The sequence below is a fragment of the Lagopus muta genome, unplaced genomic scaffold (assembly GCF_023343835.1).
Source record: "Lagopus muta isolate bLagMut1 unplaced genomic scaffold, bLagMut1 primary scaffold_91, whole genome shotgun sequence".
Lineage (NCBI taxonomy): Eukaryota > Metazoa > Chordata > Aves > Galliformes > Phasianidae > Lagopus > Lagopus muta.
The window spans coordinates 18,193-43,661 of NW_026040270.1; the positions used below are offsets into that span (position 1 = coordinate 18,193).

The 25,469-nt window shown below is 58.3% G+C and overlaps 3 protein-coding genes across 9 annotated transcripts; 1 reads left to right on the forward strand and 2 right to left on the reverse strand.

Annotated features, from left to right (window-relative positions):
* Positions 1 to 5: 5 nt before the first annotated feature.
* Positions 6 to 24,959, reverse strand: LOC125687824 (leukocyte immunoglobulin-like receptor subfamily A member 3). Its single transcript, XM_048933105.1, has 14 exons — positions 24,857 to 24,959; positions 12,001 to 12,036; positions 11,605 to 11,883; positions 11,179 to 11,520; positions 10,922 to 11,056; positions 10,688 to 10,725; positions 9,900 to 10,025; positions 4,367 to 4,596; positions 4,257 to 4,292; positions 3,861 to 4,072; positions 3,469 to 3,780; positions 3,213 to 3,374; positions 226 to 2,447; positions 6 to 153 (listed from the first exon to the last, which is right to left on the reverse strand). Exons 1-13 carry the CDS (start codon positions 24,918 to 24,920, stop codon positions 2,419 to 2,421), a joined length of 2,001 nt encoding a protein of 666 aa, XP_048789062.1. The 5' UTR covers positions 24,921 to 24,959; the 3' UTR covers positions 6 to 153; positions 226 to 2,418.
* Positions 16,807 to 19,967, forward strand: LOC125687835 (leukocyte immunoglobulin-like receptor subfamily B member 2). The gene is made up of 7 exons (XM_048933126.1): positions 16,807 to 16,945; positions 17,020 to 17,055; positions 17,173 to 17,457; positions 17,539 to 17,825; positions 17,922 to 18,096; positions 18,210 to 18,247; positions 18,684 to 19,967. The coding sequence occupies exons 1-7, from the start codon at positions 16,915 to 16,917 to the stop codon at positions 18,819 to 18,821; spliced, it is 990 nt and encodes a 329-aa protein (XP_048789083.1). The 5' UTR covers positions 16,807 to 16,914; the 3' UTR covers positions 18,822 to 19,967.
* Positions 22,057 to 23,799, reverse strand: LOC125687831 (uncharacterized). 7 transcript variants are annotated; one of them, XM_048933118.1, is made up of 5 exons: positions 23,668 to 23,799; positions 23,460 to 23,615; positions 23,356 to 23,407; positions 22,991 to 23,251; positions 22,057 to 22,938 (listed from the first exon to the last, which is right to left on the reverse strand). In XM_048933118.1, the coding sequence occupies exons 1-5, from the start codon at positions 23,742 to 23,744 to the stop codon at positions 22,084 to 22,086; spliced, it is 1,401 nt and encodes a 466-aa protein (XP_048789075.1). In that variant the 5' UTR covers positions 23,745 to 23,799; the 3' UTR covers positions 22,057 to 22,083. The 7 variants fall into 7 exon arrangements, with proteins under 7 accessions (XP_048789075.1, XP_048789073.1, XP_048789074.1 ...); XM_048933116.1 differs by having other exon boundaries at positions 22,057 to 22,886; positions 22,939 to 23,251; XM_048933117.1 differs by having other exon boundaries at positions 22,057 to 22,626; positions 22,731 to 22,938; positions 22,991 to 23,407.
* Positions 24,960 to 25,469: the final 510 nt, after the last annotated feature.

Sequence of the window (25,469 nt, forward strand, 5' to 3'; positions counted from 1 at the left end):
GAAACCTGTGTTCTGCTTCATGAGGAATCTGCTGATAGAAACCTCTGTTCTGCTTCATGAGGAATCTGCTGATAGAAACCTCTGTTGTTCTTCATGGCGAATCTGCTGATAGAAATCTCTGTTCTGCTTCATGAGGAATCTGTTGATAGAAACCTCTGTTCTGCTTCATGAGGAATCTTGATAGAAACCTCTGTTCTGCTTCATGAGGAATCTGCTGATAGAAACCTCTGCTCTTCATGAGGAATCTGCTGATAGAAACCTCTGTTCTTCATGAGGAATCTGCTGATAGAAACCTCTGTTCTTCATGAGGAATCTGCTGATAGAAACCTCTGTTCTGCTTCATGAGGAATCTGCTGATAGAAACCTCTGTTCTTCATGAGGAATCTTGATAGAAACCTCTGTTCTGCTCCATGAGGAATCTGCTGATAGAAACCTCTGTTCTTCATGAGGAATCTGCTGATAGAAACCTCTGTTCTTCTTCATCAAGAATCTATCCTCATGGTTTTCAGTTCCTCTTTCATCCTCCTTGTTCTCCTGCCTTTGTGACAAGGATGGGCCTTGAGCAGGATTCACTGAGCCCCCCCTGAGATGGCCTCCATCCTGAGATAAATCCACACAAAGGAGCTCCTCGCAGCCATTCAGCTGCAGCTCCTCTCGCTCTCGCTGCCCCTGCCCTCGTCCATCTGCATCTCCTCACACAAAGCACCTCACAACCTTTGCCCAGGACTTTCCTGCACTTGTTCATCCGTGTCACAGAATCACACAGAATCACAGAATCACCCGGGTTGGAAGGGACCCCAAGGATCATGTAGTTCCAACCCCCCTGCCCAGCAGGGCCACCAAACATCCACATTCAGATCAGGTTGCCCAGGACCCCGTCCAACCTGTCCCTATGTGTCCCTATGGCAGCCCTGCGTGCCCCTATGGGGTCCTCATGTGCCCCAATGGTGACCTTATGTGTCCCAATAGCATCCTTTTATGTCCCTATGGTGTCCTCATGTGTCCCTATGGCTCCTCATGTGTCCCTATGGCTCCTCATGTGTCCCTATGGCATCCTTGTGTGCCCCTACAGCTCCTCATGTGTCCATATGGCGACCTTACGTGTCCCTATGGCATCCCTGTGTGCCCCTATGGTGTCCCTATGTGTCCCTATGGTGTGCTTCTGTGTCCCTATGGCAGCCCTGTGTGCCCCTATGAATCACAGAATCACAGAATCACAGAATCACCCGGGTTGGAAGGGACCCCAAGGATCATGCAGTTCCAACCCCCTGCCCAGCAGGGCCACCAAACATCCACATTCAGATCAGGTTGCCCAGGACCCCGTCCAACCTGGCCTTAAACACGTCCAAGGACGGGGCATCCACAACCTCCCTGGGCAGCCCGTTCCAGGGCCCAACCACTCTCCTAGTAAAGAACTTCCCCCTAACATCCAACCGAAATCTTCCCTCCTTCAACTTGGATCCATTTCCCCTCGTCCTGCTGTCGTCAGCCCTGGGGCCCTGCAGCCTCCGCTGCCATGGCAGGAGCATCGTCTTGCACGTGTTGGAGAGGCAGCAAGCGCAGCAACCGGGTCAGAAAAGGAGTTTTGTTGGCCGGCTGTCGTTGCGTGGAGCAGAGAGCGGCCGTGCGAGGTGAGGTGGCTGCGGTGGCAGCGATGGCCCTGCTGAGCACGAGGAGCACAGCGCATCCGTGGCCGCTGTCACACGAGCGCACGAAGCAGCCAGAAGCCCTGGGGGTGGGGGGTGTAAGATTGAAGGTCAGAACTCGCGGGTGGTGGTGATCAAATGTGTTTGCTGAGGCTGCAGAGAGCGATGGCAGTGAGCGCCGTCACGACATCCATGGCAGATATTTGCACAGCGACGCGCGGCACGGCGCCTCCAAAGCTGCTGATGCTGAGAGCAGGGCAGGAGGGCAGCAGGGAGACGCTGGGTGGGATCTGCAGGGGGTCGGAGTGGAGGTGGGGGGCAGCGGTGTGGGGTCGGTGGGCAGTTGGTGCGAGTGTGGGGTGGATGGGGGAGGATTTGGGTGTCTTGTAGGAATGGAGTTGGGTTTTGGGGCGGGTGAAGGAGTGCTTGGGGTCTGAAGGGATGTGATGGGATTGGAGGGGGATCAGGAAGGATTTGGGGGTGAGAGCGGAGAATTCTGGGATTTGATGGGTGTGGGAAGGAGGTGAGGATTTGGGGATGTCAGCTTTGTGGGGATTTGGGGATGAAAGGGTGGATGGTGATGTGATGGAGCTCCAAGCAGGGAATTTGGGCTGCGTGCCTTTCAGAGCCCCTTCAAACTGAGGCACCATTGGCGTGGGGGTATCAGTGGGGGCCCCCCAGTGCCCACGGGGGGAGATGATGGGGGGCTGAGGGGTGGCAGCTGGCCTGGGTGGCCGGAGACCAGGGCTCACAGCAGGAATCTCAGCGCAGGTCAGATGCTTGTTGTCACCGCGGGGGAACCTGGAGACACAGGGGAACAGCGGGGTGCCACCATGGGGGTCTGCAACAGGCTTTGGAGGGGGACTGATGGGGTTTGGGGGTGGTGTTCAAGAGGGCGGGCGTGGAGTTGTGCTGTCCTTCCATCTGAGGGTCCCAAGGGGGGCGTTTGGGGGTCTTGCTGTGGTTTGAGTGAGGGACCGCAGCGTTCAGGGATCATGGGACCACAGCGGATTGGATTTCTCATCCCTGAGGGTTAAATATTGGGGTTCCATATGTGCAGCTTTTCGGGTTCCCTTCTCAGGGTTTGTGAGTGCTTTGTGGGGGGTGGGACGTGTTGAGAGCCTGCAGAGCTGCAACGAGTGTGAAGGCTGAGATCCGGAGTCTGGCTTCAGCAGGAGATGCAGAACCCGAGTCCCCCGTGAGCTGGGTTTGGGAGATTCCTCATAATGTCAGGGTAAGCCGTAGGGGGTTGGTGGTCCTTTGGGGTAACGATGAGCAGGGGTTGGTGAGGCCCCAAGGGGAATGCTGGGGTTTGGGTCCCCTGACCCAGACACTGACATGGAACTGCATTCGGGGGGGTTTGGGGAGGGGTTGGGGGGGTTCTGTGTCAGCAACTGGAGGAGGTGGGAGTTGTGGGGGGTCGTGAATCAAGGAGCCCTGAAGGGAATCTGTAGGGGCTGAAAGGGCATCGAGGGGCACCTGGGAGGATGTGGATGGGACAGAAGTGCAGGCAGGGGACAGCGGGGGAATCAGCAGGGGGTGGCGGGCATGGAAATGCTTCCTCACCACGGCTCTGATCTGCCCGTATCCAGAGGCTGCGGGCATCGACGACGAAGAAAACGCCGAGGCCAAAGACGAGCGCAGCCACAAAGCCCCTCACCAGTGCCAGCACCAGATTGGCACGGGACTGCTCCTCAGCACCCGTGGGCTCTGCAGGTTTGGGCGCCCCTATTGCCAGCCACAGCCCCCAGTCAGAGCGCATGGAGGGACACAGCCAGCCATCCACGGCAGGGGGGTGCGCAAATGGGGAGCTCAGACCCACCTGGGGGTGCAGGTGTGGGTGCCACCTCCAGAGTCACGTTGTTCCCAATGGGTGAGGACAGGAAGCGCTGAGCCCAGGGGCGGTAGGAGCACCTATAGGTGCCGCTGTCAGCCGGGGTCACCCCAAGGATGGTGAAGGTGGCCTTGTCCTCCACGAGGAGCTCCTGGCGCTGGATGGGGGCTGAGCACCCATCCTTGTGCAGGAGGAAGGAGCCCCCATAGCCCTGGATCCAGCACTGGATGCTGACGTTGCTCCCTGTCCCCACACGTTGTCCAGGGCTCAGGGAAATGCTGGGTGGGGGGAAGCTGTGATCTGCAGGAGGGAGGGGACAGCAGTGGGACACGGTCCTGTTGGCAGCACCCAGTGCCAGCTGCTGTCCTCTGTGCCCTCACCTGTCAGCACCAGCTCCACGGGGTCGCTCAGCTCCGATGTCTCTGCTGACCAATCCAGCTGATACTGACACCGATACGGACCTGCGTGCTCCCAGTTTGTGCTCAAGATGGAGAACTCTGCAGTGTCCTCCTGCTTGTACTTGAACTTGCTGTATCTCCAACGTCCTTCCTGGTACAGCCAGACCCAGGCATCCAACCGAGGCAGGTGGCACCTTAGGGTGACATTGTCCCCCAGGGAAACCCCGTGGCTGGGGTGCAGCGACAGGGAGGGTCGGGGCACTGGGACAGGGGACAGCAGTCAGCCTTGTCCCTGCACGCCCTCCTGGGCCCCTCTGATGGCCCCCTCCCCACGCTGCCCTCCCTCTCTCCCCGTTCTCCCCCTGCCCCCATACTCACCATGCTGTGCTCCGCTCGCTGCCACCAGCCACCAACCTGCAAGGGACACGGTCCTGGTGTCACACAGGGCCACCAACCCCCCGTGGCACCACGTCCCCATCGTCACTCACCCAGGATGAGGGCCAGCGCCGTGGGTGCCATGATTCAGGAGCAGCTTGGGGACGGCGAGGCTGCAGTGGGGAACAGGGAGCGGCGTTGAGCTGCTTTCAATTCCCCTTTTGGGACAGGATGCTGTGATGTCACCTCCTGATGTGGCAACAGGAGCCCAAAAGGGAAGTGGCACTTTGTTAGGGTTAGGGTCAGCGTCAGGGTCAGGGTCAGGATTAGGGTTAGGGTTAGGCTTAGGTTTATGGTTAGGTTTATGGTCCACAATTAGGGTCAGGGTCAGGGATTAGAGTTAGGGTTAGGGTTAGGATTAGGTTTAGGGTTAGGGTTAGGGTTTGGGTTAGGGTTAGGTTTTAATGTTAGGTTTTAATGTTAGGGTTTAATGTTGGGGTTAGGATTTAGGGTTAGGGTTAGGGTTAGGGTTAGGATTAGGTTTAGGGTCAGGGTCCGGGATTAGGTTTAGGTTTAGGGTTAGGGTTAGGTGTTGGGTTTGGGTTTGGGGTTAGGATTAGGGTTAGGGTCAGGGTTAGGGTTGGATTTAGGTTTAGGGTTAGGTTTATGGTTAAGTTTAGGGTCCACAATTAGGGTTAGGATAGGGGTTAGGGTTGGGGTTATGGTTAGGGTTAGGGTTAGGGTTAGGTTTTAATGTTAGGTTTTAATGTTAGGGGTTAATGTTGGGGTTAGGGTTTAGGGTTAGGGTTTGGGTCCCCGATTTAGGTTAGGGTTAGGGTTAGGATAAGGGTTAGGTTTACGTTTAGGGTTAGGTTTAGGGTTAGGATTAGGCTGAGGAAATCATCTGTGATTCTGTGATCCATTTTGGGGGCTGATGCGAGATCTGTTTTTTTATCACCACACGAGCACAGGAGCTGTGAGTTTTCGGATGCATCGCGCAGCACCACAGCCAGGCGTTCAGCTCAGGACTGAGGACATCTGTGACCCATTATTGCCAAGGACGGAGCACAGGAGGAGGGGAAACGTCATCAGAACACCCTGGCGGACACCTGAGAGCTCGCAAAGAGCTGCAGCTGCTCCCACAGATCCAGACCGATTTGCTTCACAAAAACAAGGGCAAAAGCCTCTCTGGTTTTATGTTCCTCTTCTCTATTTTGTTTTACTTTCAATAACCGGCATGAAAGCAACAAAATAAGGTCAGTTGTTAAGAGCAGAACGGCACCATGCGCTTCTTGGGGGCTGTTCTGAGAGTCGAACCTGCTGATTTATTATTTTGGCCCACGGCATCGGAGGCGAATGGGGCAGCAGCAGAGGTGGAACCTTCGCACCGGTGCCCCTTTGCTGCCAGGTGATGGGAGGCAGCAGAGGGGACACAGTGGCATCTGACACGGATGTGGGGCCAGAACTGAATCCCCCCATGCAGAATTAACGGCCCCACTGACATTCATTGAAGCTTGAGACCCACCAGAGGATGTGAGCGCAGTGAGGCGGCCGCGTTTCAGCGGCGGTGATGGTGACAGGCATGTGAGAGCAGAACTGCACAGGTGGGGGGAGCTCACAGCCGTTGTTACACCACCACTGCAGTGATACGGGGCCTCTCGTGGTGAATCGGGATCAATCCAGGGGTCCCATAGGGCAGGGGGTGGAGTTTGGTGCGGAGTTTGAGAGTTGTGGGGGTCCTACAAGAGCGTTGGTGGGGTTTGGGGGTAGAAAGGGGTGGTTTGGAGGTCAGACCTGCAGCAGGGGTGTAAAGCAATCCAGGTGATGAGGATGGATGGCGACAACAGTGATGACCGTTCAGGGGCTTGTGGGGATGATTTGGTGCACAGCGGTGGGGATTTGGGGGGCGTTAAATGTGGGGAGATGTGTGGGACTGGGGGAGCAGAGGGCATCAGTGGGACCCAAGCGGGGTTTTTGGTGTCTGCTTCCATTCTTGCACTCCAAAAAATGAGGCAACCGACGTGGGGGGCATCAGTGGGGTCTCCCAGTGCCCACCTCAGCATAGAGAACAGGGGGTTGGGGGGCCGTGTTGGGGGGGATGGGGGGTAGACTAGGGGGGTTTTAGGGGTGTAAAGGAATTCAGGTGATAAGGATGGATGGCGATGGCAGCGATGACCGTTCAGGGACTTGTGGGGACGATTTGGTGCACAGCGGTGGGGCTTTGGGGGGCGTTAAATATGGGGAGATGTGTGGGACTGGGGGAGCAGAGGGCATCAGTGAGAGCCAAGTGGGGTTTTTGGTGTCTATTTCCTTCTTGCACTCCAAAAATGGGGCAACCCACTTGGGGGGCATCAGTGGGGTCTCCCAGTGCCCACCTCGGCATAGATAACAGGGGGTTGGGGGGCCGTGTTGGGGGGGATAGGGGGTAGACAGGGGGGGTTGGAGGGGTGTAAAGCAATCCAGGTGATAAGGATGGACGGCGACGGCAGCGATGACCGTTCAGGGACTTGTGGGGACGATTTGGTGCACAGCAGTGGGGATTTGGGGGGCGTTAAATGTGGGGAGATGTGTGGGACTGGGGGAGCAGAGGGCATCCGTGGGACCCAAGCGGGGTTTTTGGTGTCTGCTTCCTTTCTTGCACTCCAAAAATGGGGCAACCCATGTGGGGGGCTTCAGTGGGATCTCCCAGTGCCCACCTCAGCATAGATAACAGGGGGTTGGGGGGCCATGCTGGTGGGGTTTGGGGGTAGAATGGGGGAGGTTGGAGGTCCTCAGGGGTGTAAAGCAATCCAGGTGATAAGGATGGATGGCAACGGCAGCGATGACCGTTCAGGGACTTGTGGGGACGATTTGGTGCACAGCGGTGGGGCTTTGGGGGGCGTTAAATGTGGGGAGATGTGTGGAATTGGGGGAGCAGAGGGCATCAGTGGGACCCAAGCGGGGAATTTGGTGTCTGCTTCCTTTCTTGCACTCCAAAAATGGGGCAACCCACGTGGGGGGCATCAGTGGGGTCTCCCAGTGCCCACCTCAGCATAGATAACAGGGGGTTGGGGGGCCGTGTTGGGGGGGATAGGGGGTAGAATGGGGGAGGTTGGAGGTCCTCAGGGGGGTTGGAGGGGTGTAAAGGAATCCAGGTGATAAGGATGGACGGCGACGGCAGTGATGACCGTTCAGGGACTTGTGGGGATGATTTGGTGCACAGCAGTGGGGATTTGGGGGACGTTAAATGTGGGGAGATGTGTGGGACTGGGGGAGCAGAGGGCATCAGTGGGACCCAAGCGGGGTTTTTGGTGTCTGCTTCCTTTCTTGCGCTCCAAAAATGAGGCAACCCACGTGGGGGGCATCAGTGGGGTCTCCCAGTGCCCACCTCAGCATAGATAACAGGGGGTTGGGGGGCCGTGTTGGGGGAGGTTTGGGGGTAGAATGGGGGAGGTTGGAGGGGTGTAAAGCAATCCAGGTGATAAGGATGGATGGCGACAGCAGTGATGACCATTCAGGGACTTGTGGGGACGATTTGGTGCACAGCGGTGGGGATTTGGGGGGCGTTAAATGTGGGGAGATGTGTGGGACTGGGGGAGCAGAGGGCATCAGTGAGAGCCAAGCGGGGTTTTTGGTGTCTATTTCCTTCTTGCACTCCAAAAATGGGGCAACCCACTTGGGGGGCATCAGTGGGGTCTCCCAGTGCCCACCTCGGCATAGATAACAGGGGGTTGGGGGGCCGTGTTGGGGGGGATAGGGGGTAGACAGGGGGGGTTGGAGGGGTGTAAAGCAATCCAGGTGATAAGGATGGACGGCGACGGCAGCGATGACCGTTCAGGGACTTGTGGGGACGATTTGGTGCACAGCAGTGGGGATTTGGGGGGCGTTAAATGTGGGGAGATGTGTGGGACTGGGGGAGCAGAGGGCATCCGTGGGACCCAAGCGGGGTTTTTGGTGTCTGCTTCCTTTCTTGCACTCCAAAAATGGGGGCAACCCATGTGGGGGGCTTCAGTGGGATCTCCCAGTGCCCACCTCAGCATAGATAACAGGGGGTTGGGGGGCCATGCTGGTGGGGTTTGGGGGTAGAATGGGGGAGGTTGGAGGTCCTCAGGGGTGTAAAGCAATCCAGGTGATAAGGATGGATGGCAACGGCAGCGATGACCGTTCAGGGACTTGTGGGGACGATTTGGTGCACAGCGGTGGGGCTTTGGGGGGCGTTAAATGTGGGGAGATGTGTGGAATTGGGGGAGCAGAGGGCATCAGTGGGACCCAAGCGGGGAATTTGGTGTCTGCTTCCTTTCTTGCACTCCAAAAATGGGGCAACCCACGTGGGGGGCATCAGTGGGGTCTCCCAGTGCCCACCTCAGCATAGATAACAGGGGGTTGGGGGGCCGTGTTGGGGGGGATAGGGGGTAGAATGGGGGAGGTTGGAGGTCCTCAGGGGGGTTGGAGGGGTGTAAAGGAATCCAGGTGATAAGGATGGACGGCGACGGCAGTGATGACCGTTCAGGGACTTGTGGGGATGATTTGGTGCACAGCAGTGGGGATTTGGGGGACGTTAAATGTGGGGAGATGTGTGGGACTGGGGGAGCAGAGGGCATCAGTGGGACCCAAGCGGGGTTTTTGGTGTCTGCTTCCTTTCTTGCGCTCCAAAAATGAGGCAACCCACGTGGGGGGCATCAGTGGGGTCTCCCAGTGCCCACCTCAGCATAGATAACAGGGGGTTGGGGGGCCGTGTTGGGGGAGGTTTGGGGGTAGAATGGGGGAGGTTGGAGGGGTGTAAAGCAATCCAGGTGATAAGGATGGATGGCGACAGCAGTGATGACCATTCAGGGACTTGTGGGGACGATTTGGTGCACAGCGGTGGGGATTTGGGGGGCGTTAAATGTGGGGAGATGTGTGGGACTGGGGGAGCAGAGGGCATCCGTGAGAGCCAAGCGGGGAATTTGGTGTCTGCTTCCTTTCTTGCCCTCCAAAAATGGGGCAACCCACGTGGGGGGCATCAGTGGGGTCTCCCAGTGCCCACCTCAGCATAGATAACAGGGGGTTGGGGGGCCGTGTTGGGGCAGCTTGGGGGTAGAATGGGGGAGGTTGGAGGTCCTCAGGGGTGTAAAGCAATCCAGGTGATGAGGATGGATGGCGACGGCAGCGATGACCGTTCAGGGACTTGTGGGGACGATTTGGTGCACAGCAGTGGGGATTTGGGGGGCGTTAAATGTGGGGAGATGTGTGGAATTGGGGGAGCAGAGGGCATCCGTGGGACCCAAGCGGGGTTTTTGGTGTCTGTTTCCTTTCTTGCACTCTAAAAATGAGGCAACCCACGTGGGGGGCATCAGTGGGGTCTCCCAGTGCCCACCTCAGCATAGAGAACAGGGGGTTGGGGGGCCGTGTTGGGGGGGGCTTGGGGGTAGAATGGGGGAGGTTGGAGGGGTGTAAAGGAATCCAGGTGATAAGGATGGATGGCGATGGCAGCGATGACCGTTCAGGGACTTGTGGGGACGATTTGGTGCACAGCAGTGGGGCTTTGGGGGGTGTTAAATGTGGGGAGATGTGTGGGACTGGGGGAGCAGAGGGCATCAGTGAGAGCCAAGCGGGGAATTTGGTGTCTGCATCCTTTCTTGCCCTCCAAAAATGGGGCAACCCACGTGGGGGGCATCAGTGGGGTCTCCCAGTGCCCACCTCAGCATAGAGAACAGGGGGTTGGGGGGCCATTCTGGCCCCAGGATGGCACAAGATGGGGGTCACAGCTTGCAGCTCAGCGTAGGTCAGCCCCTCGTTGTCACCGGGCGGCACCTGGAGACACAGGGGAACAGCGGGGTGCTACCATGGGGTTCCCCAAAGTGTTTGTGGGGGGGACCGGTGATCCCAGTCCACAGAGTAAGAGCCAAGAGAGCGCGCCTGTGGTTCTGGGCTGGCTGAGATTCGGGGTCTGCGTGGGTCAGACTCTGAGGGACGCTGCAAGTGTTGTTAGGGGTTCCCACTACTTGGCTCGGGGTGCCCATGGGGTCTGGGGGATGGTGAAGGGTGTAGGGGTTAGATTTGGGATTCCTATAGGGACGGCACGGGTGTTTGCGGTTGCCCATGGGGTGTTTAGTGAGCATTTAGGGTTTGGAGATCCGATGGGTGGCTGAGATGGTCAGTGGCCGTGGGTCAGGCACCCAGGGTCCGGATGAGGGGTGTTTTGGGTTCATGTTCTGGGTTTGGATGCACCCAGGGGACGCGGAGGCTGAGATGTAGGATGTGGGGACGCAGCGCGGCGTGGATTTGGGTTCCCCACGGGTTGGGTTTGGGGAGCGTAAAGAAAGTTGGGGTAAGCCATGCAGAGCTGGAGGTCCTCTGGGTTCCCCATGGGCAGGGTTTGGGGTTCCTCCTATGGTTCAGATTGGTGGGGGGGGGGGGGGGGGGTGGGGGGCAGGGGTTAGAGGGCAGTTTTGTCAGCACGCAGAGACTTTTACCTGGAGCTCATCGGCCTTGGAACTCTTGAGGGGTTCACCTGCGTCAAAAAGTGGGAAGGGGGGAGAGTCGAGGTTATGGAGGAACTCAGAGGGGCACCGGGGGGGGGGGGGGGGCATGGAGGGGGATTTAGGCAGGATGGGCAGGGAAGCAGGGATTGCAGGGGGGTGCAATGGGCAGCAGTGGGTGCTTGTGGCGTCTCTGGGGGGATGAAGCCGTTCAACCCCTTTCCTCACCAGAGCCGGCCGTGCTCTGTATCCGCCGTCTGCAGGCAGGCAGGAGGAAGAAGATGATGAGGCCGAAGGCCAGGGCAGTGGCGCAGCCCCCTGCCACTGCCACAACCAGGCTCCCATGGGATTCCGCAGTGTCACCTGTGCAGTCCGGGTGTTTGGGGGATGGCATCCCCAAAAACCACCTCGCTGGGGATGGGATGAGGTGACACCGCCACCCATGGGTGACACGAGGGACGAACGCGCGTCGGGCTCAGACCTACCTGGACGTGTAGGTGGGGATGTCACCTCCAGTGTCACGCCGTCCCCGAGGGGTGAGGACACAAAGGGGTGACCCCAGGGGCGGTAGGAGCAGCTGTAGGTGCCGGTGTCAGCTGGGGAGACCCCAAAGAGGGTGAAGGTGGCCGTTGCTCCCCCACTGGGGTCCTGGCGCTGGATGGGGGCTGAGCTCCCACCCTTGTGCAGGAGGAAGGAGGATCCGTAATCCCAGTTCCAGCACTGGATGGTGACGTTGGACCCCCTCCCCACGCGGATGCTGACGTTGATCGCTGCCATCACGCGTCCCTCGGAGCTCAGAGAAATGCTGGGTGGGGGGAACCTGCGATCTGCGTGCAGGGAGGGGGAGGGAGAGGTGGGACACAGCCCTATGGGTACGGCCCAAAGCTCTCCGTTACCCCCACTGCCCTCACCTGTCAGCACCAGCTCCACAGGGTCGCTCTTTTCCGATGTCCCCAGTGGCTCAGACACGTGGTACTGGCACCGGTACGACCCTGCGTGCTCCCAGCTTGTGCTAACGAAGGAGAACTCGACCGCATCCTGCTCCTTGTCCTGGTACTTGTTCTGTGTCCTACCTCCATCCTGGTACAGCCAGACCCAGGCTTGCACCGGGGGCAGGTGGCAGCGCAGGGTGACAGCGTCCCCCAGGGACACCCCCTGGCTGGGGTGCAGCGACAGGGAGGGTCGGGGCACTGGGACAGGGGACAGCAGTCAGCCTTGTCCCTGCACGCCCTCCTGGGCCCCTCTGATGGCCCCCTCCCCACGCTGCCCTCCCTCTCTCCCCATTCTCCCCCTGCCCCCATACTCACCATGCTGTGCTCCGCTCGCTGCCGCCAGCCACCAACCTGCAAGGGACACGGTCCTGGTGTCACACAGGGCCACCAACCCCCCGTGGCACCACGTCCCCATCGTCACTCACCCAGGACGAGGGCCAGCGCCGTGGGTGCCATGATTCAGGAGCAGCTTGGGGACGGCGAGGCTGCAGTGGGGAACAGGGAGCGGCGTTGAGCTGCTTTCAATTCCCCTTTTGGGACAGGATGCTGTGATGTCACCTCCTGACGTGCCCAAATTCAGTCCCCAGGGAGTGGCAGCGTTTTGAAGCTGATGGGGTGCCTCACAAGCAGCTCAGCACAGGTTTCCTTGCTGTGCCCCACACAAACAGTCGACCCTGGGATGTCACACAGGTTGTCCTCAAAGTTCCGCCACCGCTTGGCCTTGCTTGGTGTCGCCCTTGGGATGCCAAACAGAGGACATGTGGCCCCATTGGGGTTTATCCCATGGGATGTCACCTGTGCTCTCCAACACATCCAGCCAGCTGTCACCACATCTTTGGGCGCCACATTCTGCCCCCACTGTGCGGAGTTTGCGTGGTCAAAGCTCAGTGAGGGGTGAAGCTGCACGATGCTGACAACAGAGAGGGGTTCGAAATGGACGAGCAACAAAGGCAGGAGCAGCCAGAGCATCGCTTCAGGTCTGGATGAGAACGGACGCCTTCCAAACAAGGGGCAGAGATGAAGCAGAGGCGATTGGTGCCTTCTCTGCTGCTTTCTCCAATGGCAGCCGTGGGCTCTGGGACCTCAGGTGCCCTGGGATGAATGACCGTGACTCGGTGCAGAGCTGGGGCTTCCCATGGGAACCCACGAAGGTGAAAATGGCACTGAAGGTCCACATGCAGCCAGAAAGTGGAATGGGAATCTCCCATTCCTGTCATTGCCGTGGAGGCGTTGGCGCTCTGGCTGTTACATCTCTGCTTAGCTGAGCGACGCGACGAGAAGAAATGGAAACAAGCCATAAATAAATGGAAATAAGCAGTGACTGAACAGCTGGAGGAGAGGAAGGGGAAGAGAAGGAGGTGGGGTGCAGGGATGAGAAGGAGAGAGATGGGAAGAGGAAAGGATCAGGGATGGCAGCGTGTGTTCAGCCAACGGGGGGTGGGCGTCCTCGCTCTTCGCACCCCAAAGCTGCAAAGCCTGGCAGTGCTGCAGTCCCAGAGCTTCTCCCCAGCTTCCCTCTGTGCCCGCTGGGCTGATTGGTGCCACGGCAGGGCGCCTGCATTACAAGTGCTGGGGACAACGGGGGGGTGATGCTGCCCGCGTCCTCCCACACCGCGCTGCCCACAGCCATCCTGCCTCATCATTCCTGAATGGGGCCTTCACCACAAACGAAACCAGAAATGCATAGAAGTCAAAAAGGGGAAGAGAGAAATAATCACAGAATGGCCAGGGTTGGAAGGGACCTCAAGGATCACGAAGCTCCAACCCCCTGCCGCATGCAGGGCCACCAACCTCCATGTTAATGCTAAACCAGGCTGCCCAGGGCCACATCCAACCTGGCCTTGAACGCCTCCAAGGATGGGGCATCCACAGCCTCTCTGGGCAGCTGTTCCAGCACCTCACCGCTCTCTGGGTAAAGAATTTCCCCCTGATGTCCGACCTCAATCTCCCCTCCTTCAACTTAAAGCCATTTAACACATATCAACCCTTTCCAAGAGTTGATTCCCCTCCCCTCTGCAGGCTCCCTTTAGGTGTTGAAAGGCTGCCTTGAGGTCACCCTGCAGCCTTTCTGTTCTCCAGGCTGAACAAGCCCAGCTCCCTCAGCCTGTCCTCATAGGGGAGCTGCTCCAGTCCCCTGATCATCTTCATGGCCCTCCTCTGGACCCCCTCCAACAGCTCCCTGTCTTTTCTGTACTGCGGGCTCCACCCTTGGACGCAGTGCTGCAGATGGGGCCTCACAAGAGCAGAGCAGAGGGGGACAATCACCTCCCTGTCCCTGCTGGACTCCCCTCTTCTGCTGGAGCCCAGGATTCCATTTGCCCTCTGAGCTGCAATGCACACTGCTGGCTCATATTAAGCTTTTCATCCACCAGGACCCACAGGTCCTTCTCTGCAGGGCTGCTTTCAAGCACCGCTCCTTCCAACCTGTACGGATGCCTGCGATTCCTCCGGCCCAAGTGCCAAACTTTGCACTTTGCCGTGCTGAACCTCATCAGGTTCACCCAGGCCCACCTTTTTGGCCTCTCGAGGTCCCTCTGCATGGCATCCCTTCCTTCAACCGTGTCGACCGCGCCGCTCAGCTCGGTGTCATCAACGAACTTGCTGAGGGTGCCCTCGATTCCTTCCTCTCCTCATAGCAGCTCAGGAGAAGCCAAATTTCCATCCGTGACACCGCAGCCCCACGGGAAACCCCCAGGGAGGCTGCCCCACTCTTCCCCACCCCACACATCAACCCGGCGCCCCCCAAAACTGCGCTCCCCCCGAATCCCCCCTGCAGACGTCCCCATAATCTCAAGTTCTGTCCCCCATCCCAGGCTCCTTCCCTGAAGGTTCCCTCAGGAGCTGCTCCTCCATGTTCCTCCCTGTCCTCCCAAATAAAGACATTGCAGAAGGGAAGAGAGAAGAGATCACACACGGCTGCACCCCATTCCTGCCCCAGATCTCACTGGGAAGCGTTTGGATGCGGCGTTGCTTTCCAAGAAAAAATCTGAGGCAGAAACTGGGCTGAGATGGGTTTGTCTGGAAACGAAGCCACGGGGAACCAAGCAGGGTTTTGGATGGGGTTCGGGGCCCTCCAGCTTTTGTGCAAACCTTATTCTGGTTTTGGTGGCGCTCAGTGAGCGAAGCCAGCTGAAATGATAGAAATATTGCTCGCCTCTCCTGCCCGTGTCGAGTGAGGCCCTGGGATCGCTGGGCAGCCGACCAACACAAAGCCCAGGTATCAACCTGGGGGGAAAAGGACTGGATTTCTGCTCAGAGAAGCTGTGGTTTCTATGCTGTGGATGTGGTCACAAGCTGGGCACTCACCCAGCAGCAACAGCAGCCCCACAGCCGCTGGCTTTCAGGAAGACCCAGTGCCAGCGTGGGCGCACGGCAGGAGCTGGAAGAGTCCCACATTTGTTTAAAAACAGACCTTCTGTCCTGCAATGTTGATTCAGGCTGCTCTTTTCCCCCAGTTCTGGAGGTCCTTGGATCCGAACCGGTCGCTCCAGTGAGGTAGGAGCTGGTAGGAGGCGATGGCAGCAGGCCCACGTGGGCCGGGCTCCTGCTGGAGGTTGGATGGGCACAGGGAGAAGGGCATCCCCTCCATGTGTTCTTGTGGAGGTGGTGGAGGCTCTGCGTGTCCTCAAGAGCTTCACAGACCCCAGATCCTTCCTGATCCCCCTCCAATCCCATCACATCCCTTCAGACCCCAAGCACTCCTTCACCCGCCCCAAAACCCAACTCCATTCCTAGACGACACCCAAATCCTCCCCCATCCACCCCACACTCGCACCGACTGCCCACCGACCCCACACCGCTGCCCCCCACCTCCACTCCGACCCCCTGCAGATCCCACCCAGCGTCTCCCTGCTGCCCTCCTGCCCTGCTCTCAGCATCAGCAGCTTTGGAGGCGCCGTGCCGCGCGTCGCTGTGCAAATATCTGCCATGGATGTCGTGACGGCGCTCACTGCCATCGCTCTCTGCAGCCTCAGCAAACACATTTGATCACCACCACCCGCGAGTTCTGACCTTCAATCTTCCACCCCCCCACCCCCAGGGCTTCTGGCTGCTTCGTGCGCTCGTGTGACAGCGGCCACGGATGCGCTGTGCTCCTCGTGCTCAGCAGGGCCATCGCTGCCACCGCAGCCACCTCACCTCGCACGGCCGCTCTCTGCTCCACGCAACGACAGCCGGCCAACAAAACTCCTTTTCTGACCCGTTGGCTGTGCTTGCTGCCTCTCCAACACGCGCAAGACGAGGCTCCTGCCATGGCAGCGGAGGCTGCAGGGCCCCAGGTGCCGTCAGATCACCGCGCAGCCTTGGTGCGCCCACCGGTGGCGCTGCTGCACCGCACGAACACTTCTGGCACAGACGCGTTGCTGACCGATGCGGCGCTGGGAACTCGCTGCTTCACAGCCTTGCGATGCTGCGGCTGCCGACCAGCAGGCAGGAAGGGATGCCCGCAGGAGCCGTGTTTTCTGCTGCCTCCTTTTTGCCAGCTGCACGCTCCCTCCGTCGGACCAGCGCTCTCATCCCCCTGCTGCTCCAGCCCTGCGGCTCCTCGCAACGCACCGCGGTTGCTTTTCTCCCTCCGTCTCTCTCTCTCATCTCCCTGCCCTCCTTCTCTCCATTTTCTCTTTCCTTTCCACTCTCTTCCTCATTGCCCTTCCAAACGGACTTTACTCTTCTTCTGCAGCAGCCACAACCCACCTTTCCCTGCGAGGAGCAGAACAGGTGGTGGCACCAGTGTCCAAGCATCCTTTATCCGCGTCGCTCCGTGATTCTTCCTGGGACGCCCCCGAATTTTGTTGCAGGGCCGTGGATTGGTTGCTGATGGAAAGCTCAATAAACGCTCTTGTGCCGTTCCTCCGAGTCACTGCCTGACTCTGTTGCCCTGCAGAACCCAGAGAAGCACAGGCTGCCCTTCTGGGGCACTGTGCAGAGAGCCTGGCGTTCTTTTTGGGGGCAGCGTGCCAGGGCACACAGCCACAGCCCTTTGGGGACCTCCTGTGACACCCCAGGGTTGGCAGAGCGTGGGGCGCCTCAAGAGGCCCAGTGTGCAGGGAGCACCTCTCCACTTGTGCCACCACAGAGGGACCCCACAGTGCCACCACCCCCATGGGCTCCTGTTGCCACATCAGGAGGTGACATCACAGCGTCCTGAGACCAGGGGGAAACTGAAAGCAGCTCTCCGGCCACTTCCTGATCCCCACTGCAGTCTCGCCGTCCCCAAGCTGCTCCTGAATCATGGCACCCACGGCGCTGGCCCTCATCCTGGGTGAGTGACGATGGGGACGTGGTGCCACGGGGGGTTGGTGGCCCTGTGTGACACCAGGACCGTGTCCCTTGCAGGTTGGTGGCTGGCGGCAGCGAGCGGAGCACAGCATGGTGAGTATGGGGGCAGGGGGAGAATGGGGAGAGAGGGAGGGCAGCGTGGGGAGGGGGCCATCAGAGGGGCCCAGGAGGGCGTGCAGGGACAAGGCTGACTGCTGTCCCCTGTCCCAGTGCCCCGACCCTCCCTGTCGCTGCACCCCAGCCATGGGGTTTCCCTGGGGGATGCTGTCACCCTAAGGTGCCACCTGCCCCGGCCGGCTGCACGAGTTGAGCTCTACAAGGAAGAACGCTGGTTACTCGCAAAGCAGGAGGACGTGGACATGGCACAGGATGTGGCTGAGTTCACCTTGGATGGTGTACAGAAGGAAGATGCAGTGAAATATCAGTGCCAGTACCGGGTGTCAAAGCCACGTGGAACATCGGAGCTGAGCGACCCCGTGGAGCTGGTGCTGACAGGTGAGGGCAGTGCCAAAAGCTGATGGCCCTGGGCTGTCCCCACAGGGCTGTGTTCTATTGCTGCTAGCTCCGTTCACTCAGATCCCAGTTATCCCCCACCCGCCATTTCCCTGAGCCCCAAGGAAGCTGTGGAGATGGGGACCAATGTCACCATCCAGTGCTGCAACCAGGAATACGAGGGCATCATCTTCCTGCACAAGGACGGGCTCTCAGCCCCTCTCCAACACCAGAAACCTGATGGTGGGGGCACGGCCACCTTTACCCTCTTTGAGGTGACCCCAGCTGACTCGGGCACCTATAGGTGCTCCTACCGCATTGGGGGTTCCTACTTTCTTTCCTCACTCCTTGGGGAAAACGTGACGCTGGAGGTGACGTCCCCCGACTGGATCCCAAGGTAAATCTGATCCTCCCCTTCTGTGCTCCTCACGGTGCCCACGGCTGACAGGACACCAAACTCCACTCAGGTGGTGGCCGGGGATGGGAAACCCAAACACCCACATCCCACAGGTGACAACGGATGGCCCCACGGGACCCTGGTGGCCTCCGTGGCTGGGAGCTGCGCTGCTGCCTTTGCCTTCATCCTGGTCCTTGTCGCCTCTTTTCTCCTCGCTGCCCGCAGACAATGGATTCAAAGCCGTGGTGGGGAACAAGCTAAATGCCTTTATTCCCCAATATTATCCCCCACGGATCTCCCCTGGTGCTGTTCAGGCCCTCCATAACCCTACATTTCTCTCCTCCCTTTTACGACTCAGGTGCCACCCCCAGAAGCTACGAGGCCTTGCAGTTCCAGGTCAGTGTCTGGGTCAGGGGACCAACCTGCCCCATTGCCCCTCACCCAGACCTCACCTGGGAACCCCAAACCCTGCCTGTGGGGACTGCAAAGAACCCCCTGCCTTTTATGGCTTCCGATAACGTTGTGTGCACCCCCATATCCAGCCCATGGGGACCCCCGGATCTCCTCCATGCAGATGCCCCCACACCCCAAAATGAAGCCCCCCTGGGATGCTCCAAGCTTTCAACACCCTCAGACCCTATGGGCAGCCCCAAACCACAGCGGGACCCCCAAGCACCACCCCCAATATCCCACCCACAGCTTCCCAAAATCGACAGCACCCCAGACCCCCAACCTCACCCCCCCTCTCACACAGCCCCCCCACACAACGCCATCACCCCCTCAGGTGTTGTTGGCATCCCATGGTCACCCTGCTGTCCCTGTGCGTCCCCAGGTGCCCCCCGCTGACAGCCAGGCTCTGACCTACGCCGAGCTGCAAACTCTGACCCCCAGCACCCCCCCGCCCTGCTCTTTTACCACCCCTGAGCCCCCCACCATCTACGCTGAGGTGGGCACCGGGGGACCCCGCTGAAGCCCCCATCTGTGGACACGAAGACGTGGACGCTGCGTGCGCGCATCAATTGCTCACCATCACCTGTGATTTGCACCCGTGTGCCTGCACACGTGAACACGTGGCTGTGGATTAAACATGTGTGCAGCATCCCGTGTGCACCATGGGGATGCAAGCACACGCGTGGGACACGCTGGATTCCGTGCCTCTGCGTGTGTCTGCGCCACGCCGTGCGTGTGCACCAACACGTTGCTGCTCACGTGTGTCCTTAGCGTGTGCTCCATGTGTCTGCACTCCATGTATGCCTCCACAGCACACGCGTGTCATCAAAGCTTGCCCTGGGTCTGCACCATGGCGGTCCCCACGGCACACGCGTGTCCTTAGCGTGTGCTCCCCACACCTCCACGACCCGAACCAGCCCCCGTCCCACCACGGTTTTGGGGCAGGATTTGTAGGGAGGAGGGAAAATGCATTTGGGGGATCGTTTGGAAGAGGACCAAGAGGGGTTGTGTGGTTTGCCCAGCAAATGGGGGGAAAGGGGAAGTTTGTGTGTGGGAGCAGCGGTGAAAGGAAGGGCAGGAGAGCTGATTTCCCCCTTTTGGTAGCGAAAGGGGAAATGCTGGACTGTGTGTGAGCTTGATGGAGAGCTAAAAATCTGGATGGAGGCATTCGGGACTCAAATATGGAGATTTGGGTTTGGGTTTGGGGAGAGAACAAGGAGATTTGGGGTCTGCGTGGAGATTTGGGAGGTGAATGGAGATTTTGTGTCCGGAAGGAGATTTTGGGGTCTGGATGGATATTAGGGGATGCGTGAAGGATTTGGGGGCTGGATGGAGGTTGTGGAGCTGGATATAAAAACTTGGAGCGTATGGAGATTTCTGGGTAGCTGGAAATTTGTGAGGTGGGTAGAGATGATGGGGAGCGGATGGAAATGTGGAGGGTGGATGGGAATTTTGGGGCTGGAAGTAGAGATTGGGGCTGGGTGGGGATTTTGGAGCTGGACGGTGTTTAGGAACTGGATGGAGAGTTGTTGAGAGTGACTGAAGATTTGGAGGCTGAGTGGGGGGTGTGAGTGGAGGGGAAGAGTTTGGTGCTGTATGGCGATTTTGGGGGGGTGAATGGAAGCTTTTTGGAGGCTGGGTGGAGATTTTAGGGCTGGATGGGAAGATTAAGATGGAGGGGAGGGGAGGGAGGAGAGGAGAGGAGAGGAGAGGAGAGGAGAGGAGAGGAGAGGAGAGGAGAGGAGAGGAGAGGAGAGGAGAGGAGAGGAGAGGAGAGGAGAGGAGAGGAGAGGAGAGGAGAGGAGAGGAGAGGAGAGGAGAGGAGAGGAGAGGAGAGGAGAGGAGAGGAGAGGAGAGGAGAGGAGAGGAGAGGAGAGGAGAGGAGAGGAGGGGAGGGGAGGGGAGAGGAGGGGAGGGGAGAGGAGGGGAGAGGAGAGGAGAGGAGAGGAGAGGAGAGGAGAGGAGAGGAGAGGAGAGGAGAGGAGAGGAGAGGAGAGGAGAGGAGAGGAGAGGAGAGGAGAGGAGAGGAGAGGAGAGGAGAGGAGAGGAGAGGAGAGGAGAGGAGAGGAGAGGAGGGGAGAGGAGAGGAGGGGAGAGGAGAGGAGGGGAGAGGAGAGGAGGGGAGAGGAGAGGAGAGGAGAGGAGGGGAGAGGCACCGCATTCAACACCCTGCTGACAGAAGGCTGACATCCTGGCAGCAGCTCAGGGTGTGTGAAGATATTTGAGGGGATAAGGAAGGATTTTGGGGTTAGAGATGAGCACTTTGGGATTTGGTGTGAGTGGGAAGCGTTTGGGACCAGCCCTGCACCATGTAAGGACCACGTCCTGTTCATGGAGGGAGGGAGGGACCCCAAGGACTGCGATGCTGTCACACAGCAGCAGCTCGGCACCACACAGCTTTTATTCCCCCCCGCCCCCCCCCCAGTGGGTTTGGGGAGAGAACAAGAGAAAATGAGGAAGAATTCATCAGTGGAGATAAAATCTCTTGACTGAGACTGAAAAGGAAGAGAGAAACAGCAGCAATGATAACCGTACGGATGTGTGAACTTCTGCAAAGCAAGCGATGCACAAAGGAATTGCTCAACACCCAGAGAGCAGTGATAAAAGCAGGGCAGGACGGGAGGCGGGGGGTTTTGGGGGGGTCTACAGGGGATCTGTGGGGCGTCTGTAGGAGATGGAAGGGGAGGAAAGGGGCGTTTTGGGGGATCTCCATAAGAGGGGTGGATTGGGACAGATCAGGGTGTCTCAGGAATGGTGGCGGCGTTTGGGAGCGGATTTGGACGTCTCAGGGCGTGTTGAGATATTCGAGGGGATAAGGAAGGATTTTGGGGTAAGAGTTGAGCATTTTGGGGATCTGGTGTGAGTGGGAAGCGTTTGGGGTGCAGCAGTGAGAGTTTGGGGTTGTTAGATGAGGGGAGATCAGCTGTTAGGGCGTAAGGAGAGGACATCAGGAGGTCCCAAGCAGGGAATTTGTCCCCTGCCACACACCCCCAAAAAACGAAGCAGCTGGGGAGGCCCATCAGCACGGCAACTCAGAGCTCACGGCGGTGTAGATAACGGGGGGTTGGGGGGCGGGGGGGGAGCTGGGGGGCTGGGAGCACGGGGTGGCAGCCGGCATCTCGACGTAAGTCAGATCCTCGCTGTCCCTGGGGGGCACCTGGAGATACGGGAGGAGAGCGGGGTGCTGCCATGGGGGTCCCCAAGTCGGGTGGGCTGAGGTTGGGCCTCTGGTGTAGGGATGGGGCGGATGTGACCGTGAGGGTGAGTCTGGAGGTCTGGGGGGGGCTCAAATTGGGGTCTGCAAGGGGGATTTGAGGCCCAGCTACGGTCTTGGGGTGTTTATTAGGGGCTGGGGGAATACAGGGGTTTGTTTTTTGTGTTCCCTATGGGTCACTGGGATTCCGTGTGGGTGCATTTAGGGCCCCTCTGCTCAAGTTGTACGTGCCTGTATGTTCAGGGGGAGGGGGATCAAGGCTTGGAGGGATTCTGTGGGTCTGGGGGCTTCAGTTTGTGGGCTGAGGGTTCCACGCAATGCAGATTTGATTTCCCATGAGCTGGACACAGGTGGGGCACATAAATGTCAGAGTAAGCCATAGGAGGCTGGGGGTCGTTTGTGGGCCCCATGAGAAGGGTGTGGGTCTCCATAGCGATGTTCTCTGCGTGGCCCAAGGGGTGAACTGGGATTTGGGGTCCGCTGCCCCAGGCCCTTACCTGGAATGGCACTGAGTTGGGCGTTTCAGGGGTGAGACCTGCATCAAAAAGGGCAAGGAGAAGGGTGGGGGTTAATTGGGGTCTCGAGGGACGACTGGGGGGGTCCATAAAGATCTGTAAGGGATGGAAGAAGATGTAGGGGAAACCTGGGGGGATCCATAAGGATTTGTAAGGGATGGAAGAAGATGTAGGGGAAACCTGGGGGGATCCATAAGGATTTGTAAGGGATGGAAGAAGATGTAGGGGAAAGCTGGGGGGATCCATAAGGATTTGTAAGGGATGGATGAAGATGTAGGGGAAAGCTGGGGGGGTCCATAAGGATTTGTAAGGGGTGGAAGAAGATGTAGGGGAAAGCTGGGGGGATCCATAAGGATCTGTAAGGGATGGAAGAACACGTAGGAGAAACCTGGGGGGATCCATAAAGATCTGTAAGGGATCGAAGAACACGTAGGGGAAAGCTGGGGGGATCCATAAGGATTTGTAAGGGGTGGAAGAAGATGTAGGGGAAAGCTGGGGGGATCCATAAAGATCTGTGAGGGATGGAAGAACACATAGGGGAAACCTGGGGGGATCCATAAAGATCTGTAAGGGATGGAAGAAGATGTAGGGGAAACCTGGGGGGGTCCATAAAGATCTGTGAGGGATCGAAGAAGATTTAGGGGAAACCTGGGGGGATCCATAAGGATTTGTAAGGGATGGAAGAAGATGTAGGGGAAACCTGGGGGGATCCATAAGGATTTGTAAGGGATGGAAGAAGATGTAGGGGAAACCTGGGGGGATCCATAAGGATTTGTAAGGGATGGAAGAACACATAGGGGAAACCTGGGGGGATCCATAAAGATTTGTAAGGGATGGAAGAAGATGTAGGGGAAACCTGGGGGGATCCATAAGGATCTGTAAGGGATGGAAGAAGATGTAGGGGAAACCTGGGGGGATCCATAAGGATTTGTAAGGGATGGAAGAAGATTTAGGGGAAACCTGGGGGGATCCATAAGGATTTGTAAGGGATGGATGAAGATGTAGGGGAAAGCTGGGGGGATCCATAAGGATTTGTAAGGGATGGAAGAAGATGTAGGGGAAAGCTGGGGGGAATCCATAAGGATTTGTGAGGGATGGAAGAAGATGTAGGGGAAAGCTGGGGGGATCCATAAGGATTTGTAAGGGATGGAAGAACACATAGGGGAAAGCTGGGGGGATCCATGAGGATTTGTAAGGGATGGAAGAAGATGTAGGGGAAAGCTGGGGGGATCCATAAGGATTTGTAAGGGATGGATGAAGATGTAGGGGAAACCTGGGGGGATCCATAAGGATCTGTGAGGGATGGAAGAACATCTAGGGGAAACCTGGGGGGATCCATAAGGATTTGTAAGGGATGGAAGAAGATGTAGGGGAAACCTGGGGGGATCCATAAGGATCTGTAAGGGGTGGAAGAAGATTTAGGGGAAACCTGGGGGGATACATAAGGATTTGTAAGGGATGGATGAAGATGTAGGGGAAAGCTGGGGGGATCCATAAGGATTTGTAGGGGATGGAAGAACAAGTAGGGGAAAGCTGGGGGGATCCATAAGGATCTGTGAGGGATGGAAGAACATGTAGGGGAAACCTGGGGGGATCCATAAGGATTTGTAAGGGATGGAAGAACATGTAGGGGAAACCTGGGGGGATCCATAAGGATTTGTAAGGGGTGGAAGAAGATGTAGGGGAAAGCTATGGAAGAGGACACTCGGGGCATTCAGTTCAAGGTAGAAAGAGGAGGCAGGGACACTGGAGGGGATCCGTAGGGGATGGAAAGCATTGAAGCCCCTTCCTCACCAGGGCTCTTATCTCTCCTCGTCCAGAGGCTGCGGGCATCGAGGACGAAGTAGAGGCCCAGGCTGAAGACGAAGACAGCAGCGCAGCCCCTCACCACCGCCACCACCAGGTTCCCACGGGATCGACCCCCAGCACCTGTGGGGCGCGAGTTTTTGGGTGTCCCCATCACAGGGCAGGGATGCAGGGAGATTTCCACCCATGGGTGACACCGGTAGGGTGACACAAACGGGGTCTCGGACCTAAAAAGGGGTTGCAGGGGTGGGTGTCACCTGCAGCATCTACAAGGGGTGAGGGCACAAATGTTGGCCCTTGGGGCTGCGGGATTCTGTAACGGTGCTGGCAGAGGGGTGGGTGAAGGTTTCTGTGCCCACTGGTGGGATCCTGGTGCAGGATAGGGGCCAAGCTGCGTGCAGGAGGAATCTGCCACCGTAACCCCCATCCCAGCGCTGGGCGGTGACATCTGTCCCCATTGCCACACGTTCCCTGGGCTCAGGGAAATGCTGAGCTTGGGGGAAGCTGAGGTTTGCGTGCAGGGAGGAGAAGGGATGGGACTTGGCCCTGTGGGAGAAGCTCAGAGCCACCCATCGTGCCCCAAACCCTCACCTGCCAGCATCAGCTCCACGGGGTCGCTCAGCTCGGAGGTCCACACTGGCTCTGACACCTGGTACCGACACCGATACGTCCCCACGTCCTCCAGGTTGGTGACAGCAAAGGAGAACTCAGCCACGTCCCGCTCCTGGTCTTTTTCCTTGTCACATCTGAGAGTTCCATTCAACCAGAGCTGGACCCAGGCGGTCATTCGGGGCAGGTGGCAAAGCAGGGTGACATTGTCCCCTAGGGAAACCCCCTGGCTGGGGTGCAGCGACAGGGAGGGTTGGGGCACTGGGACAGGGGACAGCAGTCAGCCTTGTCCCTGCACGCCCTCCTGGGCCCCTCTGATGGCCCCCTCCCCACGCTGCCCTCCCTCTCCCTATTTTCCCCTGCCCCCATACTCACATTTCTGCTCTCTGCTCGCTGCCACCACCCACCAACCTGCAAGGGACACGGTCCTGGTGTCACACAGGGCCACCAACCCCCCGTGGCACCACGTCCCCATCGTCACTCACCCAGGATGAGGGCCAGCGCCGTGGGTGCCATGATTCAGGAGCAGCTTGGGGACAGCGAGACTGCAGTGGGGACAGGAAGTGGCCAGAGAGGCAATCTCATTTCCCCTTGTGGACAGGATGACGTGATGTCACCACCTCGTGACAGATTTCCCCCATTGGTGGTGACACTGCTCTGTGCCCACTTGGCTGACACGCACAGAGCGTTGGCACACTGGGCCCTGTCTGTGTTTCCCCCCCTGAGTGTCACAGAATTGTCCCCAAAGTCCTGTCATTGCGTGGCCTCGTGTGGTGGGGGGCCAAACACAGCACGCGTGGCTTCAGGATCTGCAGCCTTCAGGCCCCACGTTGGGCACCACAGGGACTGCAGTGCTGTCAGCCTTTCGATCACTGACCCCCCCCCCCCCTTTTGAGAATCAACTAACAAAATGCAAAACTCGTCGGTTGTGATAAGAACCCGTTTATTAGGGAGGGAGAAATCGTGATGATGGTAAACAGGAGTGGTTCACAGGCTGGTTCAGCCCTGATTCTTTCACTGATGT